Source organism: Equus quagga, chromosome 1, assembly GCF_021613505.1.
Source record: "Equus quagga isolate Etosha38 chromosome 1, UCLA_HA_Equagga_1.0, whole genome shotgun sequence".
Lineage (NCBI taxonomy): Eukaryota > Metazoa > Chordata > Mammalia > Perissodactyla > Equidae > Equus > Equus quagga.
Window position 1 is genome coordinate 44911596 of NC_060267.1, and position 18574 is coordinate 44930169.

Genomic DNA, 18574 nt, shown 5'->3' on the forward strand with positions numbered 1-18574 from the left:
CCAAGGCGGCCACTTCCCGCCTTCCTGGAGCGAAACCTCAGGGCCCACGACCCTTCCTGGCCCCCCGCCACCCTTGCCGCTCACCTCAAAAATTGGGGAAAACACACTTGTCTTAGATGTAAGGAGAAGGAGAGACACATGGAGACAGGTCAAGTCCACATCTAGTGAAACTGAACTTTGAACTTCAGCTCCAACTTGATGCCAACAGCGGAGCCAGCCATCTCTCCCTCGTGTCTAATGCCACCACTCATACAACTGCTGCCACATGAAAGGGTTGTCACCACATCTTTATTGCATCTCCAGGTGAGGAACAGCGAATAGCTTATTAGACAAGGAACACTCCCCATTCGTAGACAATGCCCCGTTACAGAAGGCAGGGGTGATCACGGTGCGAATCTATTTACAGAGGCTGAAGAGCGGGGGATGGGAGAAGACGCCGGGCCAGGAATTTACAGCGAGGACAGTGCACAAATCCTTCGGGCAGAGAAACTGGACATGTCCACACTGGGGAGACCCAGAAGGAGAACTCCTGGTAAAGAGGGGAGATGAGGTCTGGGGACTGACAGCAAGTTTGGGAAGGGTGCAGGAAGAGAGGGGTGACCTGTGAATCGGTGCTGGGGACCCATAGAGCCCCTGCGCTAGGCAGCACCACAGAGATGAGTAAATTTAGGGTGACCTTTAGCCTCTCCCACCCAGGCAAGAAGGGAGGGTGCCAGTAAGGTGGCTTCCAGTGTAGATTTGGGCAGGGCAAGGCTGAGAGACAGGCCTTTGCTGTTTTTGCTCAGATTTGCAGTTCTGCTCCAGGCCAAGCAACCTCACAAGACCAGCCTTGAGGGGACAAGGTGGCTCCTGAAGTGGCCTGAGCCAGTACGTGGTCAGATGAGCAGATCTTTAGTCACATGTCAGGTGACAGGGAGTTGTGAGAGCCTAGCCCTGAGTTGCCTGACACTCCCACTGACAAGGAGTATCCTAAGCTTGGGACAAAGGAAAACGCTAGAGTTCTGCTAAGAACTGGAGTCTAATTAGCCGCCATCAACTCCAGAACAGAAGGACAGAGGTTGAGGTTGGCGGGGAGGCAAGCTCTTCCCACCACGGTTCCTACAGTTTCCTTAGAAGACTCAGGTTTAGCCCACGTCCTTTTGAATTCCCCGCTGGTTCTGCTGACTTGCTGTGTTAGTCCCACTCTTCAGAACAGTTAACTGCCATCTTTCCTTCCTTCATAATCACTGTAAGGGCTGTGGGCCCGTGGAATGGAGAAATCCTTTGGGGGAGTCCGATCCTGAAAAGAAAGCAACCATATTTTATTAAACTCAGTCCAATTCTGGGCCATTTCAACACAGCTCTAACATGGGCAGGAGCCTAATTTTCTTCCCCTTCTGGAGCGTCCCCATAACGTGCTCCCTGGGCCCTGCGCTCCTGTCTTCTGTCCTAACCCCATGAGGCAGATGACAGGAAAGCAGACAGGTCATCCTTCAAGGTGGCCATTGAGGGGCCTTCAGAACTATAACATCATCTATTCCCAAAGGACAAATGTCCCTGGGTGCTAAGGCTGCCGATGAAAAGGGAGAAAGAGATCATTTACCTGGAGCGGAAAATGGGTGGAGTAAGGGGTGTAGAGCTCGTGACCTGGCCCTTCCCGACCTGAAACAGACAAGAGGAGCCATCAGAGCGTTAGGGTCCCCTCCCTCGTGCTCCCACCTGCGCTGAGCCCAGCTGAGGCATTTATCAAAGCATGACGCCTCATCTGTTTAATTGTCTATCTCCCTGGAGGCTGTAAGCTTTGTGTTGTAAGAGACTGTGTCCTTGAGCCCAGGCCCAGGCCTGGAGTAAGGACAATGTTGACTGAATAAACGAAAAGCTAGCAGCACAGGCTCAGTAGGGAAACGCCTTTCTCAATCCTCACCTCATCCTAGGAGCACATTGGAAACCAGTCTTTTCAGGTATAGATCTGCCAGAGATGCACCCAGAGTGAATCTCACTGAGGATTTACCCACTTCCTCCACTGCCTGACAAACGGAAATCAATTTATTATTATTATTTGGGGGGGAAGGGGCAGAATTGATGAGCAATTGTTTTCTATGTATTTTGGGGAAATCAGAGGGACTTCAACTCAGGAACAGAAGAGCAAACACGTGCAATCATCATGAATACAATTTCAAGCAATTCATTTCTCTCCCACCCAATCTACCTGTCCAATTGACTCAGTAAATACCTAAACACCTTCTTGTGTGTGTGTGTGTGTGTGAGGAAGATCGGCTCTGAGCTAACGTCTGTTGCCAGTCTTCCTCTTTCTGCTATTTTATGTGGGATGCTGCCACAGCACGGCTTGATGAGCAGCGCCCAGGATCCGAATCAGCAAACCCCCAGCCGACAAAGTGGAGTGCATGAACTTAATGGCTGTGCCACCAGGCCAGCTCCCCTAAACACCTTCTATATGAAATATGTTGTGAAGAATATAAGGATGAGCTGGAATGATTCCTGCCCTGAGGCTGCCCCTGGAGAGGAAGGATTATATGACCACTACACAAATAACTAGGGAATGGGACAGACTCTGATAAGAGCATTTTAAAGTCCTACAGATGTGCGGGCAGGTGGAGTGAATAGTGAGGGAGTTTAGGGAGCGAGTGACTCAAAAATCGCAACAGTAAGGACAAAGGGCACGTCAAGCCGATGACAGACACTCCACGAGCCTAGACACGGAGGCAGGAAAAGGCAGTGAATGGGTTTGTTTGGACTGAGGGCACAGCTGCAGGGGGCACCGGGCTATGGCTGTGAAAAGCTTCCCAAGGGCCGGGGGCATAGACCACAGCTGCAGCGAGGAGCCCCAAGAACCTGTGCACCTCAGGCTTCAAGAGCAAGAAAACTCTCAGCTGAGGCTAAGAACCTGGCCTTGGAGGTCCCTCACTCCTGTCCCAACCCCATTCCCGCTCTCCAATTAGACCCAGAGATCAATGGAAATGCTGGAGGTCAACAAATAGATCCCTCTGGGCAAGGGCAGTTTCTGGCCATCAGTTTAGCCTCTTTTTTTTTTTTTTTTTTTTTGAGGAAGATTAGGCCTGAGCTAACTACTGCCAATCCTCCTCTTTTTGCTGAGGAAGACTGCCCCTGAGCTAACATCCATGCCCATCTTCCTCTACTTTATATATGGGACACCTACCACAGCATGGCTTTTGCCAAGCGGTGCCATGTCCACACCCGGGATCCAGGCCGGCAAACCCCAGGCCACCAAGAAGCGGAACGTGCGCACTTAACCGCTGCGCCACCAGGCCGGCCCCTAGCCTCTTCTTCTTATGAGAACAACAACAGAGCACCTAGCTACTCACAGCTCCGGGCAAGAGCAAAATCATTTGATTCTTTTGTGTCAGATCTGATCTCTTCCCTCTCACGGGCTCAGAGACGGGCAATGAATGGTGGCTCTTCAGGCTAAATCAGAATCCTCGGTAACTTTATGCAGACTCCCACTGGTTTATGATAAAGGGGCTGTCTCCTGCTCTGTGCTCTGTGGTCACTACAGGAGATCATGGCTTGGCTTTATGCATTCAAATCTACAAAGGCTCCACATTTCTGGAAGGAATGTCTAGTTGTCTTTTATAAAAAACACAATCTCACCTACTTGTCTCTAAGAATTTTTCTAGCCATTCTTTTCCCATTCCTTTGTTTCATCCTTGATTCAGAGAAACCTACATGGTATTGTACAGAAAGTACTTGATAAAGACTCCAGAGGCTAGCTTCTAGTTCTACTTGTCTCTAACTAGCTGGGTGATTTTAAGCAAGGTCTGAGCCTTGGGGACCTTATCTGTTCTATCAGGGGTATGACCTCAATGATCCCGCATGTTCCTTACAGTTATAATAGCCTAGGATTCTCCCCCACCTTTCTACAAGGCATTCTCCACCCAAGCCGCCTGTGTACCTTGAGCGATTTCCTCTGGAGAATAGGCTGTGTTCTCCACACCATAGCTCTGCTTCATGAGTTGAGGTTTACAAAAAGAATCCTCGAGAGGATAATCCATGGGGTTCTGTTGCCTTGTGAGCACTCGAAACTCAGGCACAACATAAGCCAACAGGAAAATCCAGCCATTGATAACCAAGGCTGCGCTGAGGATGAGATCATCCCACTGGGGGCCAGGGTTAGGAACCAAGAGCAGGGTGATCCATGCCACCCAGCAGGAGATGGAGAGGAGCGTGGTGAAGCAGATGTAGGCTCCATGTCTCTTCCAGCCAGGGAAGGATCCAGAGACAGTGAAGGAGGACATGAAGAAGGTCAGCAACATCAAGAAGAGGACATAGATGAGCAGCATGACAAAGTCTTCATTGCGTCGAGTAGCAGAGAGCTCAGAGAAGATTGCGGTGTTGGTCCTGTTCATGGTGAGGACGACGTATTCAATAGCAATGATGTCCTGCACCAGGTTCAAGCCCACAGCCAGGCCCAGCATCACCAGCAAGGAGAGGGGCTCCCTCCCGTGGACCAGCTTTGTCAAGTTGGAAGCATGAGTCAGGAGGCAGGAGAAGCAGAGGGAAAAGAGGACACCGAAGAGGAAGAAGCGTGTGGGCCCCGTGCCGCTATCAAGTTTGATGATGAAGGCGAAGGTGAGGCCGAAGATGCCCAGCACACCGACGAGGAAGAGAAACTGGATCGGGAGCATTTTTCGCTTGTTGGAGTCCTGCACCTTGTTGACGAGGATCACGAGAGCGAGCATGAAGGCCACCGTGGTCACAACCCCGAGGGCAGCCAATGTTTCTAGGACGATTCCCCAAGCTTCATTCAAATCACAAAGCCTGTAGTACCTGGAGTTCAGGCCCTGGTGGCAACCTCTGGGGGCTGTTGTGGCCATTCTGGTCCTGCATGAAAGCAAAGTTGGGAAGGGGTGTGAATCTCCTAACAAACTCAGGCACAGAGGACCAAAACAGAGCAGAAAAAATGTTGTATGTTCAGGCAGCATTTTGCTCCTGAGCTTACTACATCAGATAAAGCTACTAACTTTTCTCCACCTCTCGCGGCAAAGTCTCAAGGCTGAGGAAGGAACAGAACAAATCTCATACCTCCCTCCCCGCAATTTAACGATATTAATATTTACCCCGAAGCCGGAGGACCCAGTGCTCTGCTGAGGGGAGTCAGAGTCTCATTTCAAAACATATAGCCAGGGTTTCTGATATTTTTGCCTAGTATTTTCTTAGGAACTAGTGAACATGGAAATAGCTAAGCTTAAAGTTAAGACTTTAATCATAATTTCTCAGTCTCAAGCCTTTTCCCATCTTTGGGCCTGTTTCAGACATTATTTGAGAGCATCCTCTTCTCTCAAGGACGAGAGGAGCTAACTGAATTGTAGGTTTCTCTCCAGGAGGTCAAACATTCCCTTCTCGGTCCTTGGAGCCTCTTCTCCAGCAATGCTGTCACAAAGTAGAAGGACTTTTTCCATCCTTAAGTTTGTTAGGATGGCTCTACTAATTCCAAAAAAGTGAGGGAAGGAGTCTTTCCTGTCACAACCAGCTGTTAATGAGCTACCGGAAGGAAGTCCTGGATGAGACAAAAAACAGTGGGGCATCCAACAAAAATATTACTAACAGCTAATGCTCATTTTTACCATGGATCAGAAATTCTTCTAATCACCTTTCATATATATGAATTCGTTTAATTTCATAGCAACCCCACAAGGTAAAAATTATTATCTCTATTTTACAGATGAGGAAACTGAGGCAGGGAGAGGTCAAGTTACTAACCCAACATCATACAGCCAGGAAATGGCCAAGGCAGGATGTGAATGCAGGCTGTAGGATCCATGCACTTAATTACTATAGAGACTCTCTCTCAAGTGACTTCTAATTGGCCTTAAAATGCAATCTGAGATATTCTCATTCTCTCTCTTTTCCTCTCCCCTTCCCCCTCTCATCAGAAGCCCCATAAACCAGCTCTGTTTATGGTCCTGATTCCATTCTCTTAGTTCAGTCTCACAAAGGATAGGAGCTCCTGGGTGATAGACATCCACAAAGCAGGTAATCTACTCCCCTGCTCTGCATAATCTGACACTGACAGGATGGATAACAGCACACATCCTATTATCTGCCCCTCATCTCCCAGGTCTGCTTCCTTCTCTGTGCCCACATCCTCCATGTCAACGTTGATTTCCCAAACCCCATGCCATCTAATGCCTAAGGCTGCAGGGCACACGTGGGAAGATCAGTCGAGAAACTGGAAGGAGGAGTTTGTACATTTCCTCAAAATGGATGGTTCTCAAATTCCCAAGTCAATGTCAGGCAAGATGCTGAAATTCAAAATTGCTAAGGTTTTAACAGTTTTTTCTAACTATAATTTTTTACAACAAAGTATAATTATTTTCTGAATTACTTGACTGTTTTTGTTTCTGCGACACTGTTCTTTTTGTTTTGTTGTATGCTATATGTGCATGGAATTTTTTTTTTCACTTTAGTTTTTCTTTTCCTGATAGGATCGCTCACTCAACAGTGAAAAGTTTTGAACCAACTAGAAGAGAACCGTGGTTCAGGGGAGGGAAGGCTCATTGAGGCTGCCTCCCTAGAAAAGCACCAGGGAACGATCTCGGCCCCTTCGAGTGCCAAATAGGGAGAGACCGTGCAGGAGGAAATTGGAAAGAAGGGGACTGGCCGGGAGTGGGAAGCAGGAAAAGGTACAAAACACCCACTCAATCCTGCCTCTTCCCTTATAGCAGAAAAACAGCTCAGAATGTCTTCTCCACATCCCCATAAATGCTTGTAAATGAGATTTCTCTGGCCCTTCCCACGGTGTACCAACCACTATGGGGTGCTGTGATCACCCAGGAAAAAAGAACGCCCTCCTTTCTCCTTCAGTCCTGTCTCTTCATGATCAAATCACGTGGCAGAGGAGCCGGCCCGGTGGCACAGTGGTTAAGTCCATGCACTTCTATTCGGCAGCCCAGGGTCTGCCGGTTCAGATCCTGGGCACAGACCTACACACCACTCATCAAGCCAGGCTGTGGTGACGTCTCATTTGCAAAATAGAGGCAGATTGGCACAGATGATAGCTCAGGGCCAATCTTCCTCACACACACACACACACAAAAAAAAATCACAAGCCAAAGACTGGCACAGTGGAGATAAAACAAACCATCACTCACTGACCATCGAAGGCAAAATGAGCATCCTCCTCAACATAGAATTCAAACACCTGCTGCCCTTAAAGATGCAAAATCATCTTTGCAATTCCATGAGATAGTCATTGTACCAGAATTGTTTTATTCACACAGCAATTAGGGGGAAATTATATACATAAAATATGTGTATGTACATATACATGTATATATATGCAATATAACACATACATATACATATGTAAATGATTATGTATATGTTAGAACATTAATGTGTGGGGTGTCAGAATAAAATAACACTAGATAGGGGCCAACCTGGTGGTGTAGCAGTTAAGGTCGCACACTCTCCCTTGGCAGCCTGAGGTTCGCTGGTTCGGATCCTGGGTGTGGACCTACACACCCCTTATCAGGCCATGCCATGTCAGGCATCCCACATATAAAGTAGAGGAAGATGGGAACAGATGTTAGCTCAGGGCCAAAATTCCTCAGCAAAAAAAGAGGAGGATTGGCAGCAGATGTTAGCTCAGGGCTAATCGTCCTCAAAAATAAAGAAAAGAAAAAAGAACACTAGATATAGCTTAAATCTATCTTCCTAGCTTTTTAATGAAATTTGCCTCTCCAAGCTTAACTTCACATGAGATAGTCATTCATTCAGCAAATATTTCCTAAGCACCACCGTGTGCTAACCACTATTCTAGATACTCACTGATAAAAGGGAGAACAGACATGTTTCCTGCCATGGAAGAGACAGACAGGCAGACATAATGTGCCACTACTGCCACAGCCTGCCCCAAGCCTTTCCTCCCCAGGGGTCTGTCCCATGCAGCCTACCCCACGGAAATTGTCCCAAGTCATCCCTGCCACATGCAGAGCACAGAGCAAAGAATGGTTTACGTTCCACCTCTACAGGGCAGTGCAGAACAAGAAAGCGGAGGAAAAGAAAGGGAAACAAGCTTCAGAAACAGGCAGCCCCCGAAATACAAGCACTGAAGTTCTGATGCACCTGGCCCACGAATGCCACCCTACAGGGGTGTGGGGAAAAGGTGGAGACAGCGCTTCCCGTCCAGGCCGGGTATGCAGAAGAGGAGGAGCCCTGTCTAATCAGAGGGCGGCGAGGACAGAGAAGGGACGCAGGCTCTGTGCATTTCACGCTCACTGACCTTCACCTCTTCACTTCACTGCCTCTCAGGTTAATCATAGGGTGGTGTCCAGTGGGAAAGGTATTCTGTCACCCTCCCAGCCCCTCCCTGCCAACTGGTCCTTCCCACCCCTTAAGGTAGTGCTGTTCAGCTGACAGGTGGTTGTTATCATAATTACCTGATCATTACGAAGGACTCTGAACCTGATGACTCTGAAACTGACAAAAATTGACGATGTTTTTGCCTCAAGGATAGTTCTGGTGCTAGACAAAAGGACAGTAAGGCAGATACCTCCTGCCCCCAACTTGGACCTCTAGGCCCCTCCCTTCTGGTGCAGCTGGGCAGGATGGGGCTGTGTCCCAGCGTCTCGGGCACCCACAGACCAGAGACTGACAAGAGCAATGGGCAGTGGGTGTGCAGAGAGGAGAAAACCAATTTCCCCCCCACTTCCTAGCCCCAATCCTGCAAGGGAGATGGAGAAACAGTCCCTGAAGGGTCTTTAAAACACTGTTTTTTAAAAAATGTTTACATTTCTATTAGAGAAATTTTCAAGTACACTCAAAAATAAAGAGAATAGTATAATGGAGGCCCATGTACTCATCACTTGATTTCAAAAATTATCAATATATAGCCAATTTTGCTTCATCCACATCCCCCACCCCACTCGCTGGATTATTTTTAAGCAAATCCCAGACATCATATCATTTTACGGGCAACGTATCTCTAAAAAATAAAACTCTTTTTTAAAGTAACTACACTTAAAAAATTAGCAATAACCCTTTAATATCAAATATCCAGTTAGGGTTCATATTTCCCAATTCTTTCATAAATGTCTTTTTAAAAACTTCTTAGTAAATATTGTTTTTATGTGAGTGACTAATTTTTTGGAGTCATCCTTCTCAATTCACCTCTATTAGTCCTCCACCCTTTCCCCAGCGTGACACGGACTACACCACGGGTCTAAAATGTCCTCAGCACACTGAGTTTAGTCAGAGGAAAGTAAAAGTCACCAGACTCACAAACAAGCAGGTCTGTACTGAGAAGGGGCTGTGTTACCCAGGGACGGGCCCAGATGAGGAAAAGACAGCAGAAAGCTCGGTAGGGAAGAAGGACAGGGTGATGAGAAGCTGACAAGGACTCCTAGAAAGCCCGGTTTGAGGAGGAAAGAAAACAGTCAGCATTTGAGAATCTAAACGGCCAGGAGCTAGAAACAGTCACGGAGAAGAAGCTAAGGGCTGGAGCAAGAAGAGAACATGGACTGAGGCTAGTGGTTATGTGGACATCGTCTGTAACCAAAGTCAAGAGCAGAGAGACCTAGGGTCCAACCAAGAAAGGACTTGCTCCAACAAAGACCAAACAGGGGTGGAAGGAAATCATTTACTCTTGGACTTCTCTGAAGTGAGGGGAAGGTCTCATAACTCGTTCTTGCCCTGGGTCAGGCCCAGCTGTATGCACTTTACTCCTTAACCATCACAACCACCCTATGACATAGCCCACACGATTATTACCCCCATCCCACAATTGCAGCAATTGAGGCACAAGGTGACTGACTCATCGAAGTCGCACAGCTAGCGAGTGGAAGGGCCGGGATTCGAACCCGAATTCTAACTCCAACATCACAGGTCTTAACACAACACCGTGCAGCCCCTTTGTCTGGCAAGAAGAACTTTAGAGGCAGGAGGCACTGGCCAATTAGAAGGAGGGGGTGACTACATCAGCCCTCAGTGCTGTTTTGGTTTTGAGCGTGGGTTAAATCTGCCGAGGCACACAGCCTAGCCTTGCCAGTTGCTCCAACTGCCATGTATACCCTCAGATGCCTCCGTGGTAAGGAAAGGACCGTAGTCACAGACTACTGTGTGTGCTCTGCTGCAGCAGACAAGGCAGGAGAGATGGGCCTGTAGAAGATGAGAACGTGGGACAGGAGGCATCCCAGGGGTCTCCCCAGACTCTCCTGAGTCTGTCCACTCCTCCCAGCCTTCAGTCAGACCACCATCAGATGGACCTGGACCCCTTCAGAAGCCCAACCTCTCTGTCTCCACGCTTGGCAACTCTGAGCCTCTCTGTTTGCAGCCAGAGGCAAGAGCCATAACCTGTACAGAAGTGTAAGGCTCTGCATCTTTAGCCCCTGCCTGCCTCCCCAGCCTCCCCAGCCTCTCCAGGCTCGGGCCTCACCACACCCTCCTCCTCGTCCCCAGTACGTGGACTTCTTATTACTTCTCTAAACAAGCCCCACTATCTTACTTCAAACATGCAGTCCCATCGGGGTGGAACATCCTCCCTCCCCTCCCCCATTAGCCACCTCCTTCATTTGACTTAAAGGTCCCTTCTTCCAGAATGCTTTCCTTGATGCCCAAGTCTGGGGAGCGACACATCCCGGGAATTCCCAGAGAGCCTCCGTATTTCTCACCACAGCACTTGTCACACAGCCCTGCAAGGCCTGTTGGTAAGTCTGCATCTCCCTCTAGACTCAAAGGCTCTGTGAAGGTGGAGACTGAGTTGTTAAGTGTTTCTCCCCAGCTTCTAGCCTCGTGCCTGACACAGGGTAAGTACCTAACCAGGGTGGACGAGTGAGCTTATGGATAGAAGTGGAGTCTGGTGGGGGCAGGGAAGCTGCACAGGAGAGGGGTCGGTTGGGCTTCACCTGGTTTCCTCACAAGCCCCCTGTGTGCTGTCCTTAGTTCTAAGCCCCGCTTGCTCCCATCCTCCTTCTCACACGGCTGTCTGAAATCGCACCTTGGGTCTGAGGTTAGGAGCTCCGGGCCATATCTGGAACCCTGCTCCTATCTCAGTGACTCCAGGTGTCTCCCAGGAGAACCTGAATGCTGAGGTTTCCAAGGAAGCAGAGAGGGATGTCCTGGAATCCAGTCATCCGCTCCCACCCAATTCCCCGATGACTAACCCCTACACTTGGAGGAAGTTGGTGAGGTTTCAGTGCGTGTAGCCTCTGGCCTGGGACACGAGGAAAGGACTGAGTCATGAGGGTGAGACCCTCTTCACTTATTGCAGCTGCTTACAGAGCTAACCACCCAGCCATCCAGTGATCCAACGGCACCCACAACGGAGGCCCTGCAATCACCTGACGCTGCCTTAAACCCTTCTAGAATGAGTCAGAGCATGACCATGACAAAAGGTTAAAAACAGAAAAAAGAAAGAGGAAGGAAAGGAAGAAGAACAAGAAGAGAGGGAGACGCCGGGGGAGGAGGAGAGGCAGGGAGGGAGAGTCACTTTTTGGGTGCAATTCCAAGCCCTCTCTTAGTCCACCCCCTAGGAGGAAGGGGTTTCAGCTGCCTCCATGTGTGTGGACACCAGCTTCCGGAACCTCCATCCTCTCCTCTGCAAAATGAGGGCGGTGCTGAGCTAGGTGGTTCAGCCCATGTCCATCTCCACTGTTCATCCCTCTGGGGAGCTCCTTGTAGCCAAGTTCCAAATCTCTTTCTCCCTCCCCTCCATCCTCCTTCCTGCCCCATCTCCTGTCATTGAAAGAATGTGTGGCACAAACTCTTAACCAAACCCCAAATCAGGGCTGGAGGTGAGACTGAAGGGTCTGAGTGCAGGTGAGGGAGAGGGACACCCAGGGAACACCCACCTGCAGGACGAAGCCACAGGGTTCTGGAGCAGTACTGACTCTAGACGTGGCCTTGACCAATATACGGCATTGACCAGTACGCAAGGACAAATGCCAGCACTCAATGGCTCTCCCAGCTTCTCATTTCCAATCTCTGAGACTCCTCTTTTCCCAGAGAGGTGGGAAAGGCGTCTGGAGTTGCTTATGCCTAGACCTAGAAGGTTGCCCAAGCTGGCCGTATGCGGCCCTCCCAGAGTCGGTAAAAGTGAATTCCCCTGGGGCCCTGAACTCTGCCCACAGCTGATCTTATCTCCTCCTTATGAGATTTATCTCACTCCGTCATCTAAAAATGTTGAGGACAAACCTACTTTTAGGACTGCTGTGAATGATAGCAAATCACCTACATGTTTGATGAAGCTGAGCCTTCACACCATCGCAGCCAGGACAATTCATGCTTTTCCAGCCTTTTAATTTTCTCTATATTCTTGAATTGCTACATTCGATCAGTAGTAATAACAATAGTCATAATATAATTATGAATAAAAATAATGATGGCTACTGCCTCATACTGAGTCCTCTTGTGAGCCACGCATGACGCTGAGTGTTATGTTTTTATAGGTATTCTCTCATTTACATGTTTTTATGTCTATTATCTCATTTAATGTTCCTACAACCCATTTTATGGGTGAGAAGACTAAGTCTTACAGAGAGGAAGTTCCATGTCCAATGTCACCTAGTTGGGAGGAGTATCCCTTTATGAGTAATCAATCATAATTTCATCTTTCATCTCTAAATCACTGTTGTGATCTCTGAAGCTTTTCTCCCTGACTCCAGCCTCTCTCTCTTCAAACCTTCTTCTAGAAGTCTCCAATGCAAGCAGTCCTGCATTTGGTCAATCTTCCTGTCAATCAACAAACATTTAAGTGCTGACTTTGTGTCAGGTACTGTGTTAAATATACAAGTCACACAGACCAAGAGTGTCGCTGCTACCCCTGGGAAGACCAATAGAGTCACAATGACATACAAATAAGGAGTTAGAGAGCGTGCAGGGAATGCTGAGGGCATGGAAAACAGTGGCCTATTCTACCTAATGGGGTAAAAAAAAACACTTTAGAGAGGAGACCAGGAAGGTGAGGCATGAAAGACGGTCAGGGAAGAGGGAGAGAATTTTAGGAAGGTAGAAGAGACAGGGCTTGGGGAAGGAAGGAGTCCAGGTTACTGCCCAGATTTCTGGCTTAGGCAACTGAACAGAGCTTAGAAATACGGGCTTGTGAGTTGAGATGCCCGGTTTAGCTTTGTTGAGTGTAAGATGCGTATGGAACATGCAATTGGAGGTCCAGCAATCACAGGCACTAAGTTCTCCTGAGAGCTTATCCTGGGCCACACATGGTTTCATTTAATGCCCACAACAACCCGGTTATTACGCCCCCTTTTTACAGCAGAGGAAACTGAGGACCAGAGAAGTTAAATAACTTGCCCAAGATCACATGGCTCTTAAAAGCCAGGCTTCTAGACACCAGGCAGTGCTGACCCGCTCTGCACTTAGACATGCAAGTCTGAGGCTCGGGACAGGTTTGGGCTGTAAGCACAGGTTGGGCCCATAGGAGGTATCTGCAGCCTCGAGAGGAGGATGAGATCACACAGGGAGCACATACGGTGAGTGTACGGTGAGCGAGAGGGCCAAGGACAGACCCATGGGGACACCATCTCTTGGAAGCAGGAGTCAGCAAAAGATGTTAAAAAGAAATTGTCAGAGGTACATAAAAGAAACAAGCCCAGTGGTTTCCCCAGAAGCCAGGGAGCAGTTTCCAAAAAAAGGAGTGGTCCATGGGGTTTAATGCTGCAAGGGGAGCAAAGACTAGAAGGCCTGGGATGGGATCTTTGGATTCAGCAGTTGAAAAGCATATTAGCCTCTTTTTGTCTGTGATAACAGATTCAGCCTCATTTTGAGCTTCAAGGCTTTTCTCTAAGCAGTCCTCCCACCCATCTCCTCCGGCCTCCCTAACTCCTCCTCTAACTCTACGCAAGGCCAGCAAATCTCCCAAGAGTATTTTCCATCTGGAAGGGAACTGGGGTTCATCTAAGGCCTTCTCCAACAAAATCATGCTCTTTGCCTCAGCGCATGCATTATTCTCCCAGCCAGAGAGACCCTTCTCCCAGTCACAATCCATTTACCAGATTTCTTCGAAACTTGGCCCAAAACTTACCTCTATCTTGAGGTTTTTAAAAATTATTAGTCCCATCTCATTCTAAATTTGTGGGTCTCTTCATAGCTTTTGCTATTAAGTATTTCTTAGCACTCAAGTTTTTCCATATATATGTTATATATTATACATTAATATCAGTGCTGACTTGCCTACCAGATAACAAGCTTCCTAAGGAAACAGAACACATCTTCTGTTTGTTGGTACCCCCCTCACTATCTGCTCTGCACAGTGGCTGCTGAGCAAATGTTCTGGACTAAGACTGACCGCTGAATATTTATTCAAAGCAAGCTATTTATTAGCAAGTGTGAGTAATGGGGAGGAAGAATTTTTGAAGATTAACATGTGCTGATGCTGATCCTCATAGTTTTATCCAGGCTGAGTTCTAAGACAAGGGTGGAGTCCCACAGAATAAATGGAAAATGTCTACAGGGAAGTCTCCAGGATCCCCTATTCTGGGTAGCCATCCGAATTCTGATGACGTAAAACTGACACATCGTGGCAACAGCTTATGAATAATATCTGAATAACATCACTGATTTGAGTTTCTATGCAGTAACTGAGAGAAAATAAGTCATCACACCTCCATAGGCAGATCTAAACAAGTATAGAAACAGTGTTCATGACAATTTACACTTCCGGGTAGTTCCCTGGGGGTACTGCATCTTCCTCTATTCCAAACAAAGCATGTGACTTTTAGATTAACATAAAATAAATTAAAGGAATATAAAATAAAGTACCAGAAATTTTTTTTTTGTAAAAAAAGCTTAAGGGCCAGCCTGGTGGTGTAGTGGTTAAGTTTGCATGTTCCACTTCAGCAGCCCAAGGTTCACAGGTTTGGATCCCAGGCGCAGACCTAGCACTGCTCGTTAAGCCATAGTGTGGTGGCATCACACATAAAATAGAGGAAGATTGGCACAGATGTTAGTTCAGGGCCAATCCTCCTCATAAAAAAAAATAAAAAATAAAAAAACAACTTAAGATGTTGAGCAAAACTTCCAAATCTCTTAGGCCCAGAATTTTAAAACATGAAATTTCCAGAAAATAGGTAGATAAAGTGAAGTCCTCTACTGGTATACGATCTCAAAGCTCTCAAAGACACCTTCCTTTAAGTATTTTATTTCAAAATATAAAAGTAACATATTCATGTTTGATCCAATAAGTCTCAAGCTAAACTTACAATTTCTCCTTAAAAACCTGTGTTTCTAAGCCCTGAGACTGGCACCACTATCCATTCAGGGGCCTAGTAGATCTAACAATACAATATAGCCTATTTAATGTGGGAGAGGATGGAGAGAGCAGACCACATGGCCAAAAATTAGATGACAATGGCAAGTAACTATTATTACAATAAATATAAATGGTATCTTTTTTATTTTAAAAAAAGACTAAATTAAACTGTACTATAAGAACCTCACCTAAAACAACAGGATTCAGAAAAGTTCAAAGCAAAAGAAAGAAAAAAATTAAAATAAATGCAAAAAAAGCAACAATAATAGATATTGTTTATTTAGCAGGCATTGTGTATCAGGTTCAAAGTTAAATAGATTGTTCAAGGTAAGAAAATTAAGAGTTGAAGTATTAATATCACGCAAAGTTTAATCAAGGCAAAAAGGTATGATATGGACCAGAAAGCTTGCTTTGTAGTTGGTAAGGATATGCCACATTAAAGATACAACTATCATAAACTTTTACGTGCTAAATAATATAGCAACAAAATACATGAAAGAAAAACTACCAGAAATACAAAGAGAAATCAAAAAGAAATACTATAGTTATAGGAGACTTTAACACTTCTTTTTCAGTCCTCAGTAGGTAAAATAGACAAAATGAATAATAATATAATTTTTATAAATGTTCTTTGGATACTTTGATCAAAACATTCTCTATCTTCATATCTTATTAGATCCCCATTATTAATCATATAATTCGATCTTCTCTATCTGTGACCAGCAAACATTTTCTGTAAAGGGCAGATAATAAGGAGTTTAGGCTTTGCAGTCCATATGTTTGTAGCTGAAGGCAGCCATAGATAAATACGTAGACAAATGAGCATGGCTGTGTGCCACTAAGACTTTATTTACAAAAAGAGTCTGTGGGATGTCTTTGGCCATGGACCTAGTTTACTGACCCCTGCTCTATATGATTGCTTCTATTGAAGTGGTCGTGGAACAATTAGAAAAACAGCATATTTTAGATCAAAAAAAATCTAAAATTCTAAAATAAGAAATGTACAGACTAGATATTCTGATCACAAGGCAATAAAATTAGGGATAAAAGTAGAAACAAACACATCAAACTACTTAGAAAATCTGAGACCCCTCAAGTGAAAATCCTATTCGATTCATTGTTTTTAAGGGTCTTGTTATACCAACACCTCATTTCCTGCCCATTTCCTCAGCTCAATCTGTGGATTTCTAAATAGCAGTGAACCTAAAGACAAACTCCCAGAATGAGAAGAAGAAAATCACACAGTCAAAATTCTTCTTTATGCCCAGTTATCTTCAGTTCACGCTAAGGAGTGGAATACAAAGAAGCAGACCTCAAAGAGGATGCCCAAGGGGCACGTGCAGACAGAATCTCAGCCCTGGGATGGGGCTGGGCATCTTCCCAAGAGCCCTTAGGAGGAACTCAAGGCCCAGGCCCCTGCCTCCCCTCAGTTCCATGGTCCTGCAGGGCCGGGACAGAAATCAGGCTTCCTGACTCCAGGTTGAGAGCACGTCCCAGGAATGTTCTGCTCATTCCCATCGGCCCTTGGAGCACACACCTCTCCATACCCTGGGAGGCGCCTTTCAGTCTCCCAGGTCACCCCTCTGCCGACCCTTCCTCCCCTTCATTCCTTCCCTATCCCAGTAGCAGCCAGCACTCAGAGCTGGAGGGTGGCGCTCTGGCCCGCCATATCTGAAGTGGTTCAGGTATTCCCCTTGAGGAAAAAGCCCACAGCGGTGGCCGATTCTACCAAACCCTTCAACAGGTGTGGCGTTTACAAACCCTCTGAGGAGAAAGTCAGCAGGGATAGAAGTTAGGAATGAAAAGTCCTTCAAATTCCTTGATGCTGAGCAGGCTTCCCCTGAGCGCCAGCCCTTCCTTGCCCCGCGGATGTTTAAGGGACCGTCCTGGACAGCTCTGGGGCATTCCCGAGTCCGATCTAGTGGTTGCCTGACAGTGGGCTGTTACCGGACATTCAGCTTCCCTCCGCCCGCGGTTGCTGAGCAACTCAAGGGACAGCAGAGCAGGGAATGCTGTACCTGACAGCCCCACACTCACATCAAGAGAAGGGGTGGCTTCTAGGACCTACTTCCCAAAATTCAGAAGGGCACTCTTGTTGCGGGAGGATAAAATAAATGGACACTTTTCAGTACCTGGGTAAAGAAGCAGCTGTCAGCATCTCCCCCCATCCCGCCCCCGCCCAAGCCACCCCTCTCCACCTCCAGTCCCTTCCCTTCCTCTAAGATCTTTCTCCCTCCTTCCCTCCAGAACTGCTCACCTGCCTGGCCAGGATTCCACCTCCTGAGAGTTTGTACCATGTGTCCGAGCAGAAACTATCATCCTGATTATCTTTGGGCTCTCCGTCTCTACCTTAGCCTGGGAAGCTCAGAAAAAAAAAACTTCTGAGTTGGGTTAAACTAGAGGAATTTTTTTTCTTGGAACCCTTTTCTTCTCATAGCTAGCTGTAGTCCATTCCCAGGATTCCTCTCCTCTTGGATCCTACTCCTTCCAACGTCATACTCCCCCCCGGATTTAAATCCGGAGGCCGGGCGCGCTCCGGGCTCGGTGCGCCTCACTTACCCTGGTGCCTTCTCTTCAGTCCGTGGATTTGCGCTGCTTCCCGCGCGCGTAAGAGGCAGCACGGAGCCCCTCGGTGCTGGGGACGCCTGCGGGCAGGGATGCCGCCTTCGCCTCGTGGAGCAGTTATAAAGGCGGCTGTCGTCGGAGGGAGGGAGCGAGCGAGGGGGTGGGCAGAGGGACAAGGGGCGGGAGAGGGTCAGGGGGAGAGGACACGCCTATTCCAGTTCCACGGCACTGCATGCTGTTATGAAAATAAAGTCCCCGTGCCAGGGAATGAACCAAAAAGCCGCCTGACGTCAGCGGCACAGTCACCTCTAAAATAGGTGATGGGGGACCCACCTCGGCCCCGCCCAGCGCATCGGACTCCTCCTAGACGCATATGCGTGTGCTGGTCCCAGGGCAATGAGTATTGGGGCCAGAGGGGACCGCTCCTTATCAGTCCTGGAGGCTGTCACCTCCAGCGAGGAGCCACACCCGCCTTCCCCGCCGGGCACTCCTGTCCGGCAAGGACAAGGGCTAGCCAGGTTGAAGCTCCTCTGTTAATTCCACAGCGCGCGCGTGTGGGTGTGGGTGTGGATGTGTGGGGGTGTGTGTGTGTGTGTGTGTGTGTAAATAGGAGGAAGAGCTGACCCCAAGTGGCCCCTCCTCCCTGCAGCAGGAAAAGCCAACTTTTCTCCACTTGTCCCCTTAGCTTAGCCTCTCTCTCCATCACTCTCACCTGACCAGTGCTGGATGGGAAGCCAGGCTCAGGAAAGGAGGTGGCGGCCACCCTCTGGGGGCTTCCCAGCCAAAGTG

At 47.7% G+C, this 18574-nt stretch overlaps 1 protein-coding gene across 2 annotated transcripts; it reads right to left on the reverse strand.

Annotated features, from left to right (window-relative positions):
* Positions 1 to 268: 268 nt before the first annotated feature.
* On the reverse strand, positions 269 to 18237 carry GPRC5A (G protein-coupled receptor class C group 5 member A). 2 transcript variants are annotated; one of them, XM_046640748.1, is made up of 4 exons: positions 17780 to 18233; positions 3911 to 4839; positions 1583 to 1641; positions 269 to 1279 (listed from the first exon to the last, which is right to left on the reverse strand). In XM_046640748.1, exons 2-4 carry the CDS (start codon positions 4830 to 4832, stop codon positions 1196 to 1198), a joined length of 1065 nt encoding a protein of 354 aa, XP_046496704.1. In that variant the 5' UTR covers positions 4833 to 4839; positions 17780 to 18233; the 3' UTR covers positions 269 to 1195. The 2 variants fall into 2 exon arrangements, with proteins under 2 accessions (XP_046496704.1, XP_046496713.1); XM_046640757.1 differs by lacking the exon at positions 1583 to 1641 and having other exon boundaries at positions 17780 to 18237.
* Between the last annotated feature and the right edge of the window lie 337 nt (positions 18238 to 18574).

Coding starts and splice junctions, on each gene's coding strand:
- GPRC5A (XM_046640748.1), bottom strand. CDS start 4,832: ATGGCCACAACAGCCCCCAGAGGTTGCCACCAGGGCCTGAACTCCAGG. Junction 1,642..3,910: donor TCCAGAGGAAATCGCTCAAG/GTACACAGGCGG, acceptor TGTCTGTTTCAG/GTCGGGAAGGGCCAGGTCAC. Junction 1,280..1,582: donor CCACCCATTTTCCGCTCCAG/GTAAATGATCTC, acceptor CTTTCTTTTCAG/GATCGGACTCCCCCAAAGGA.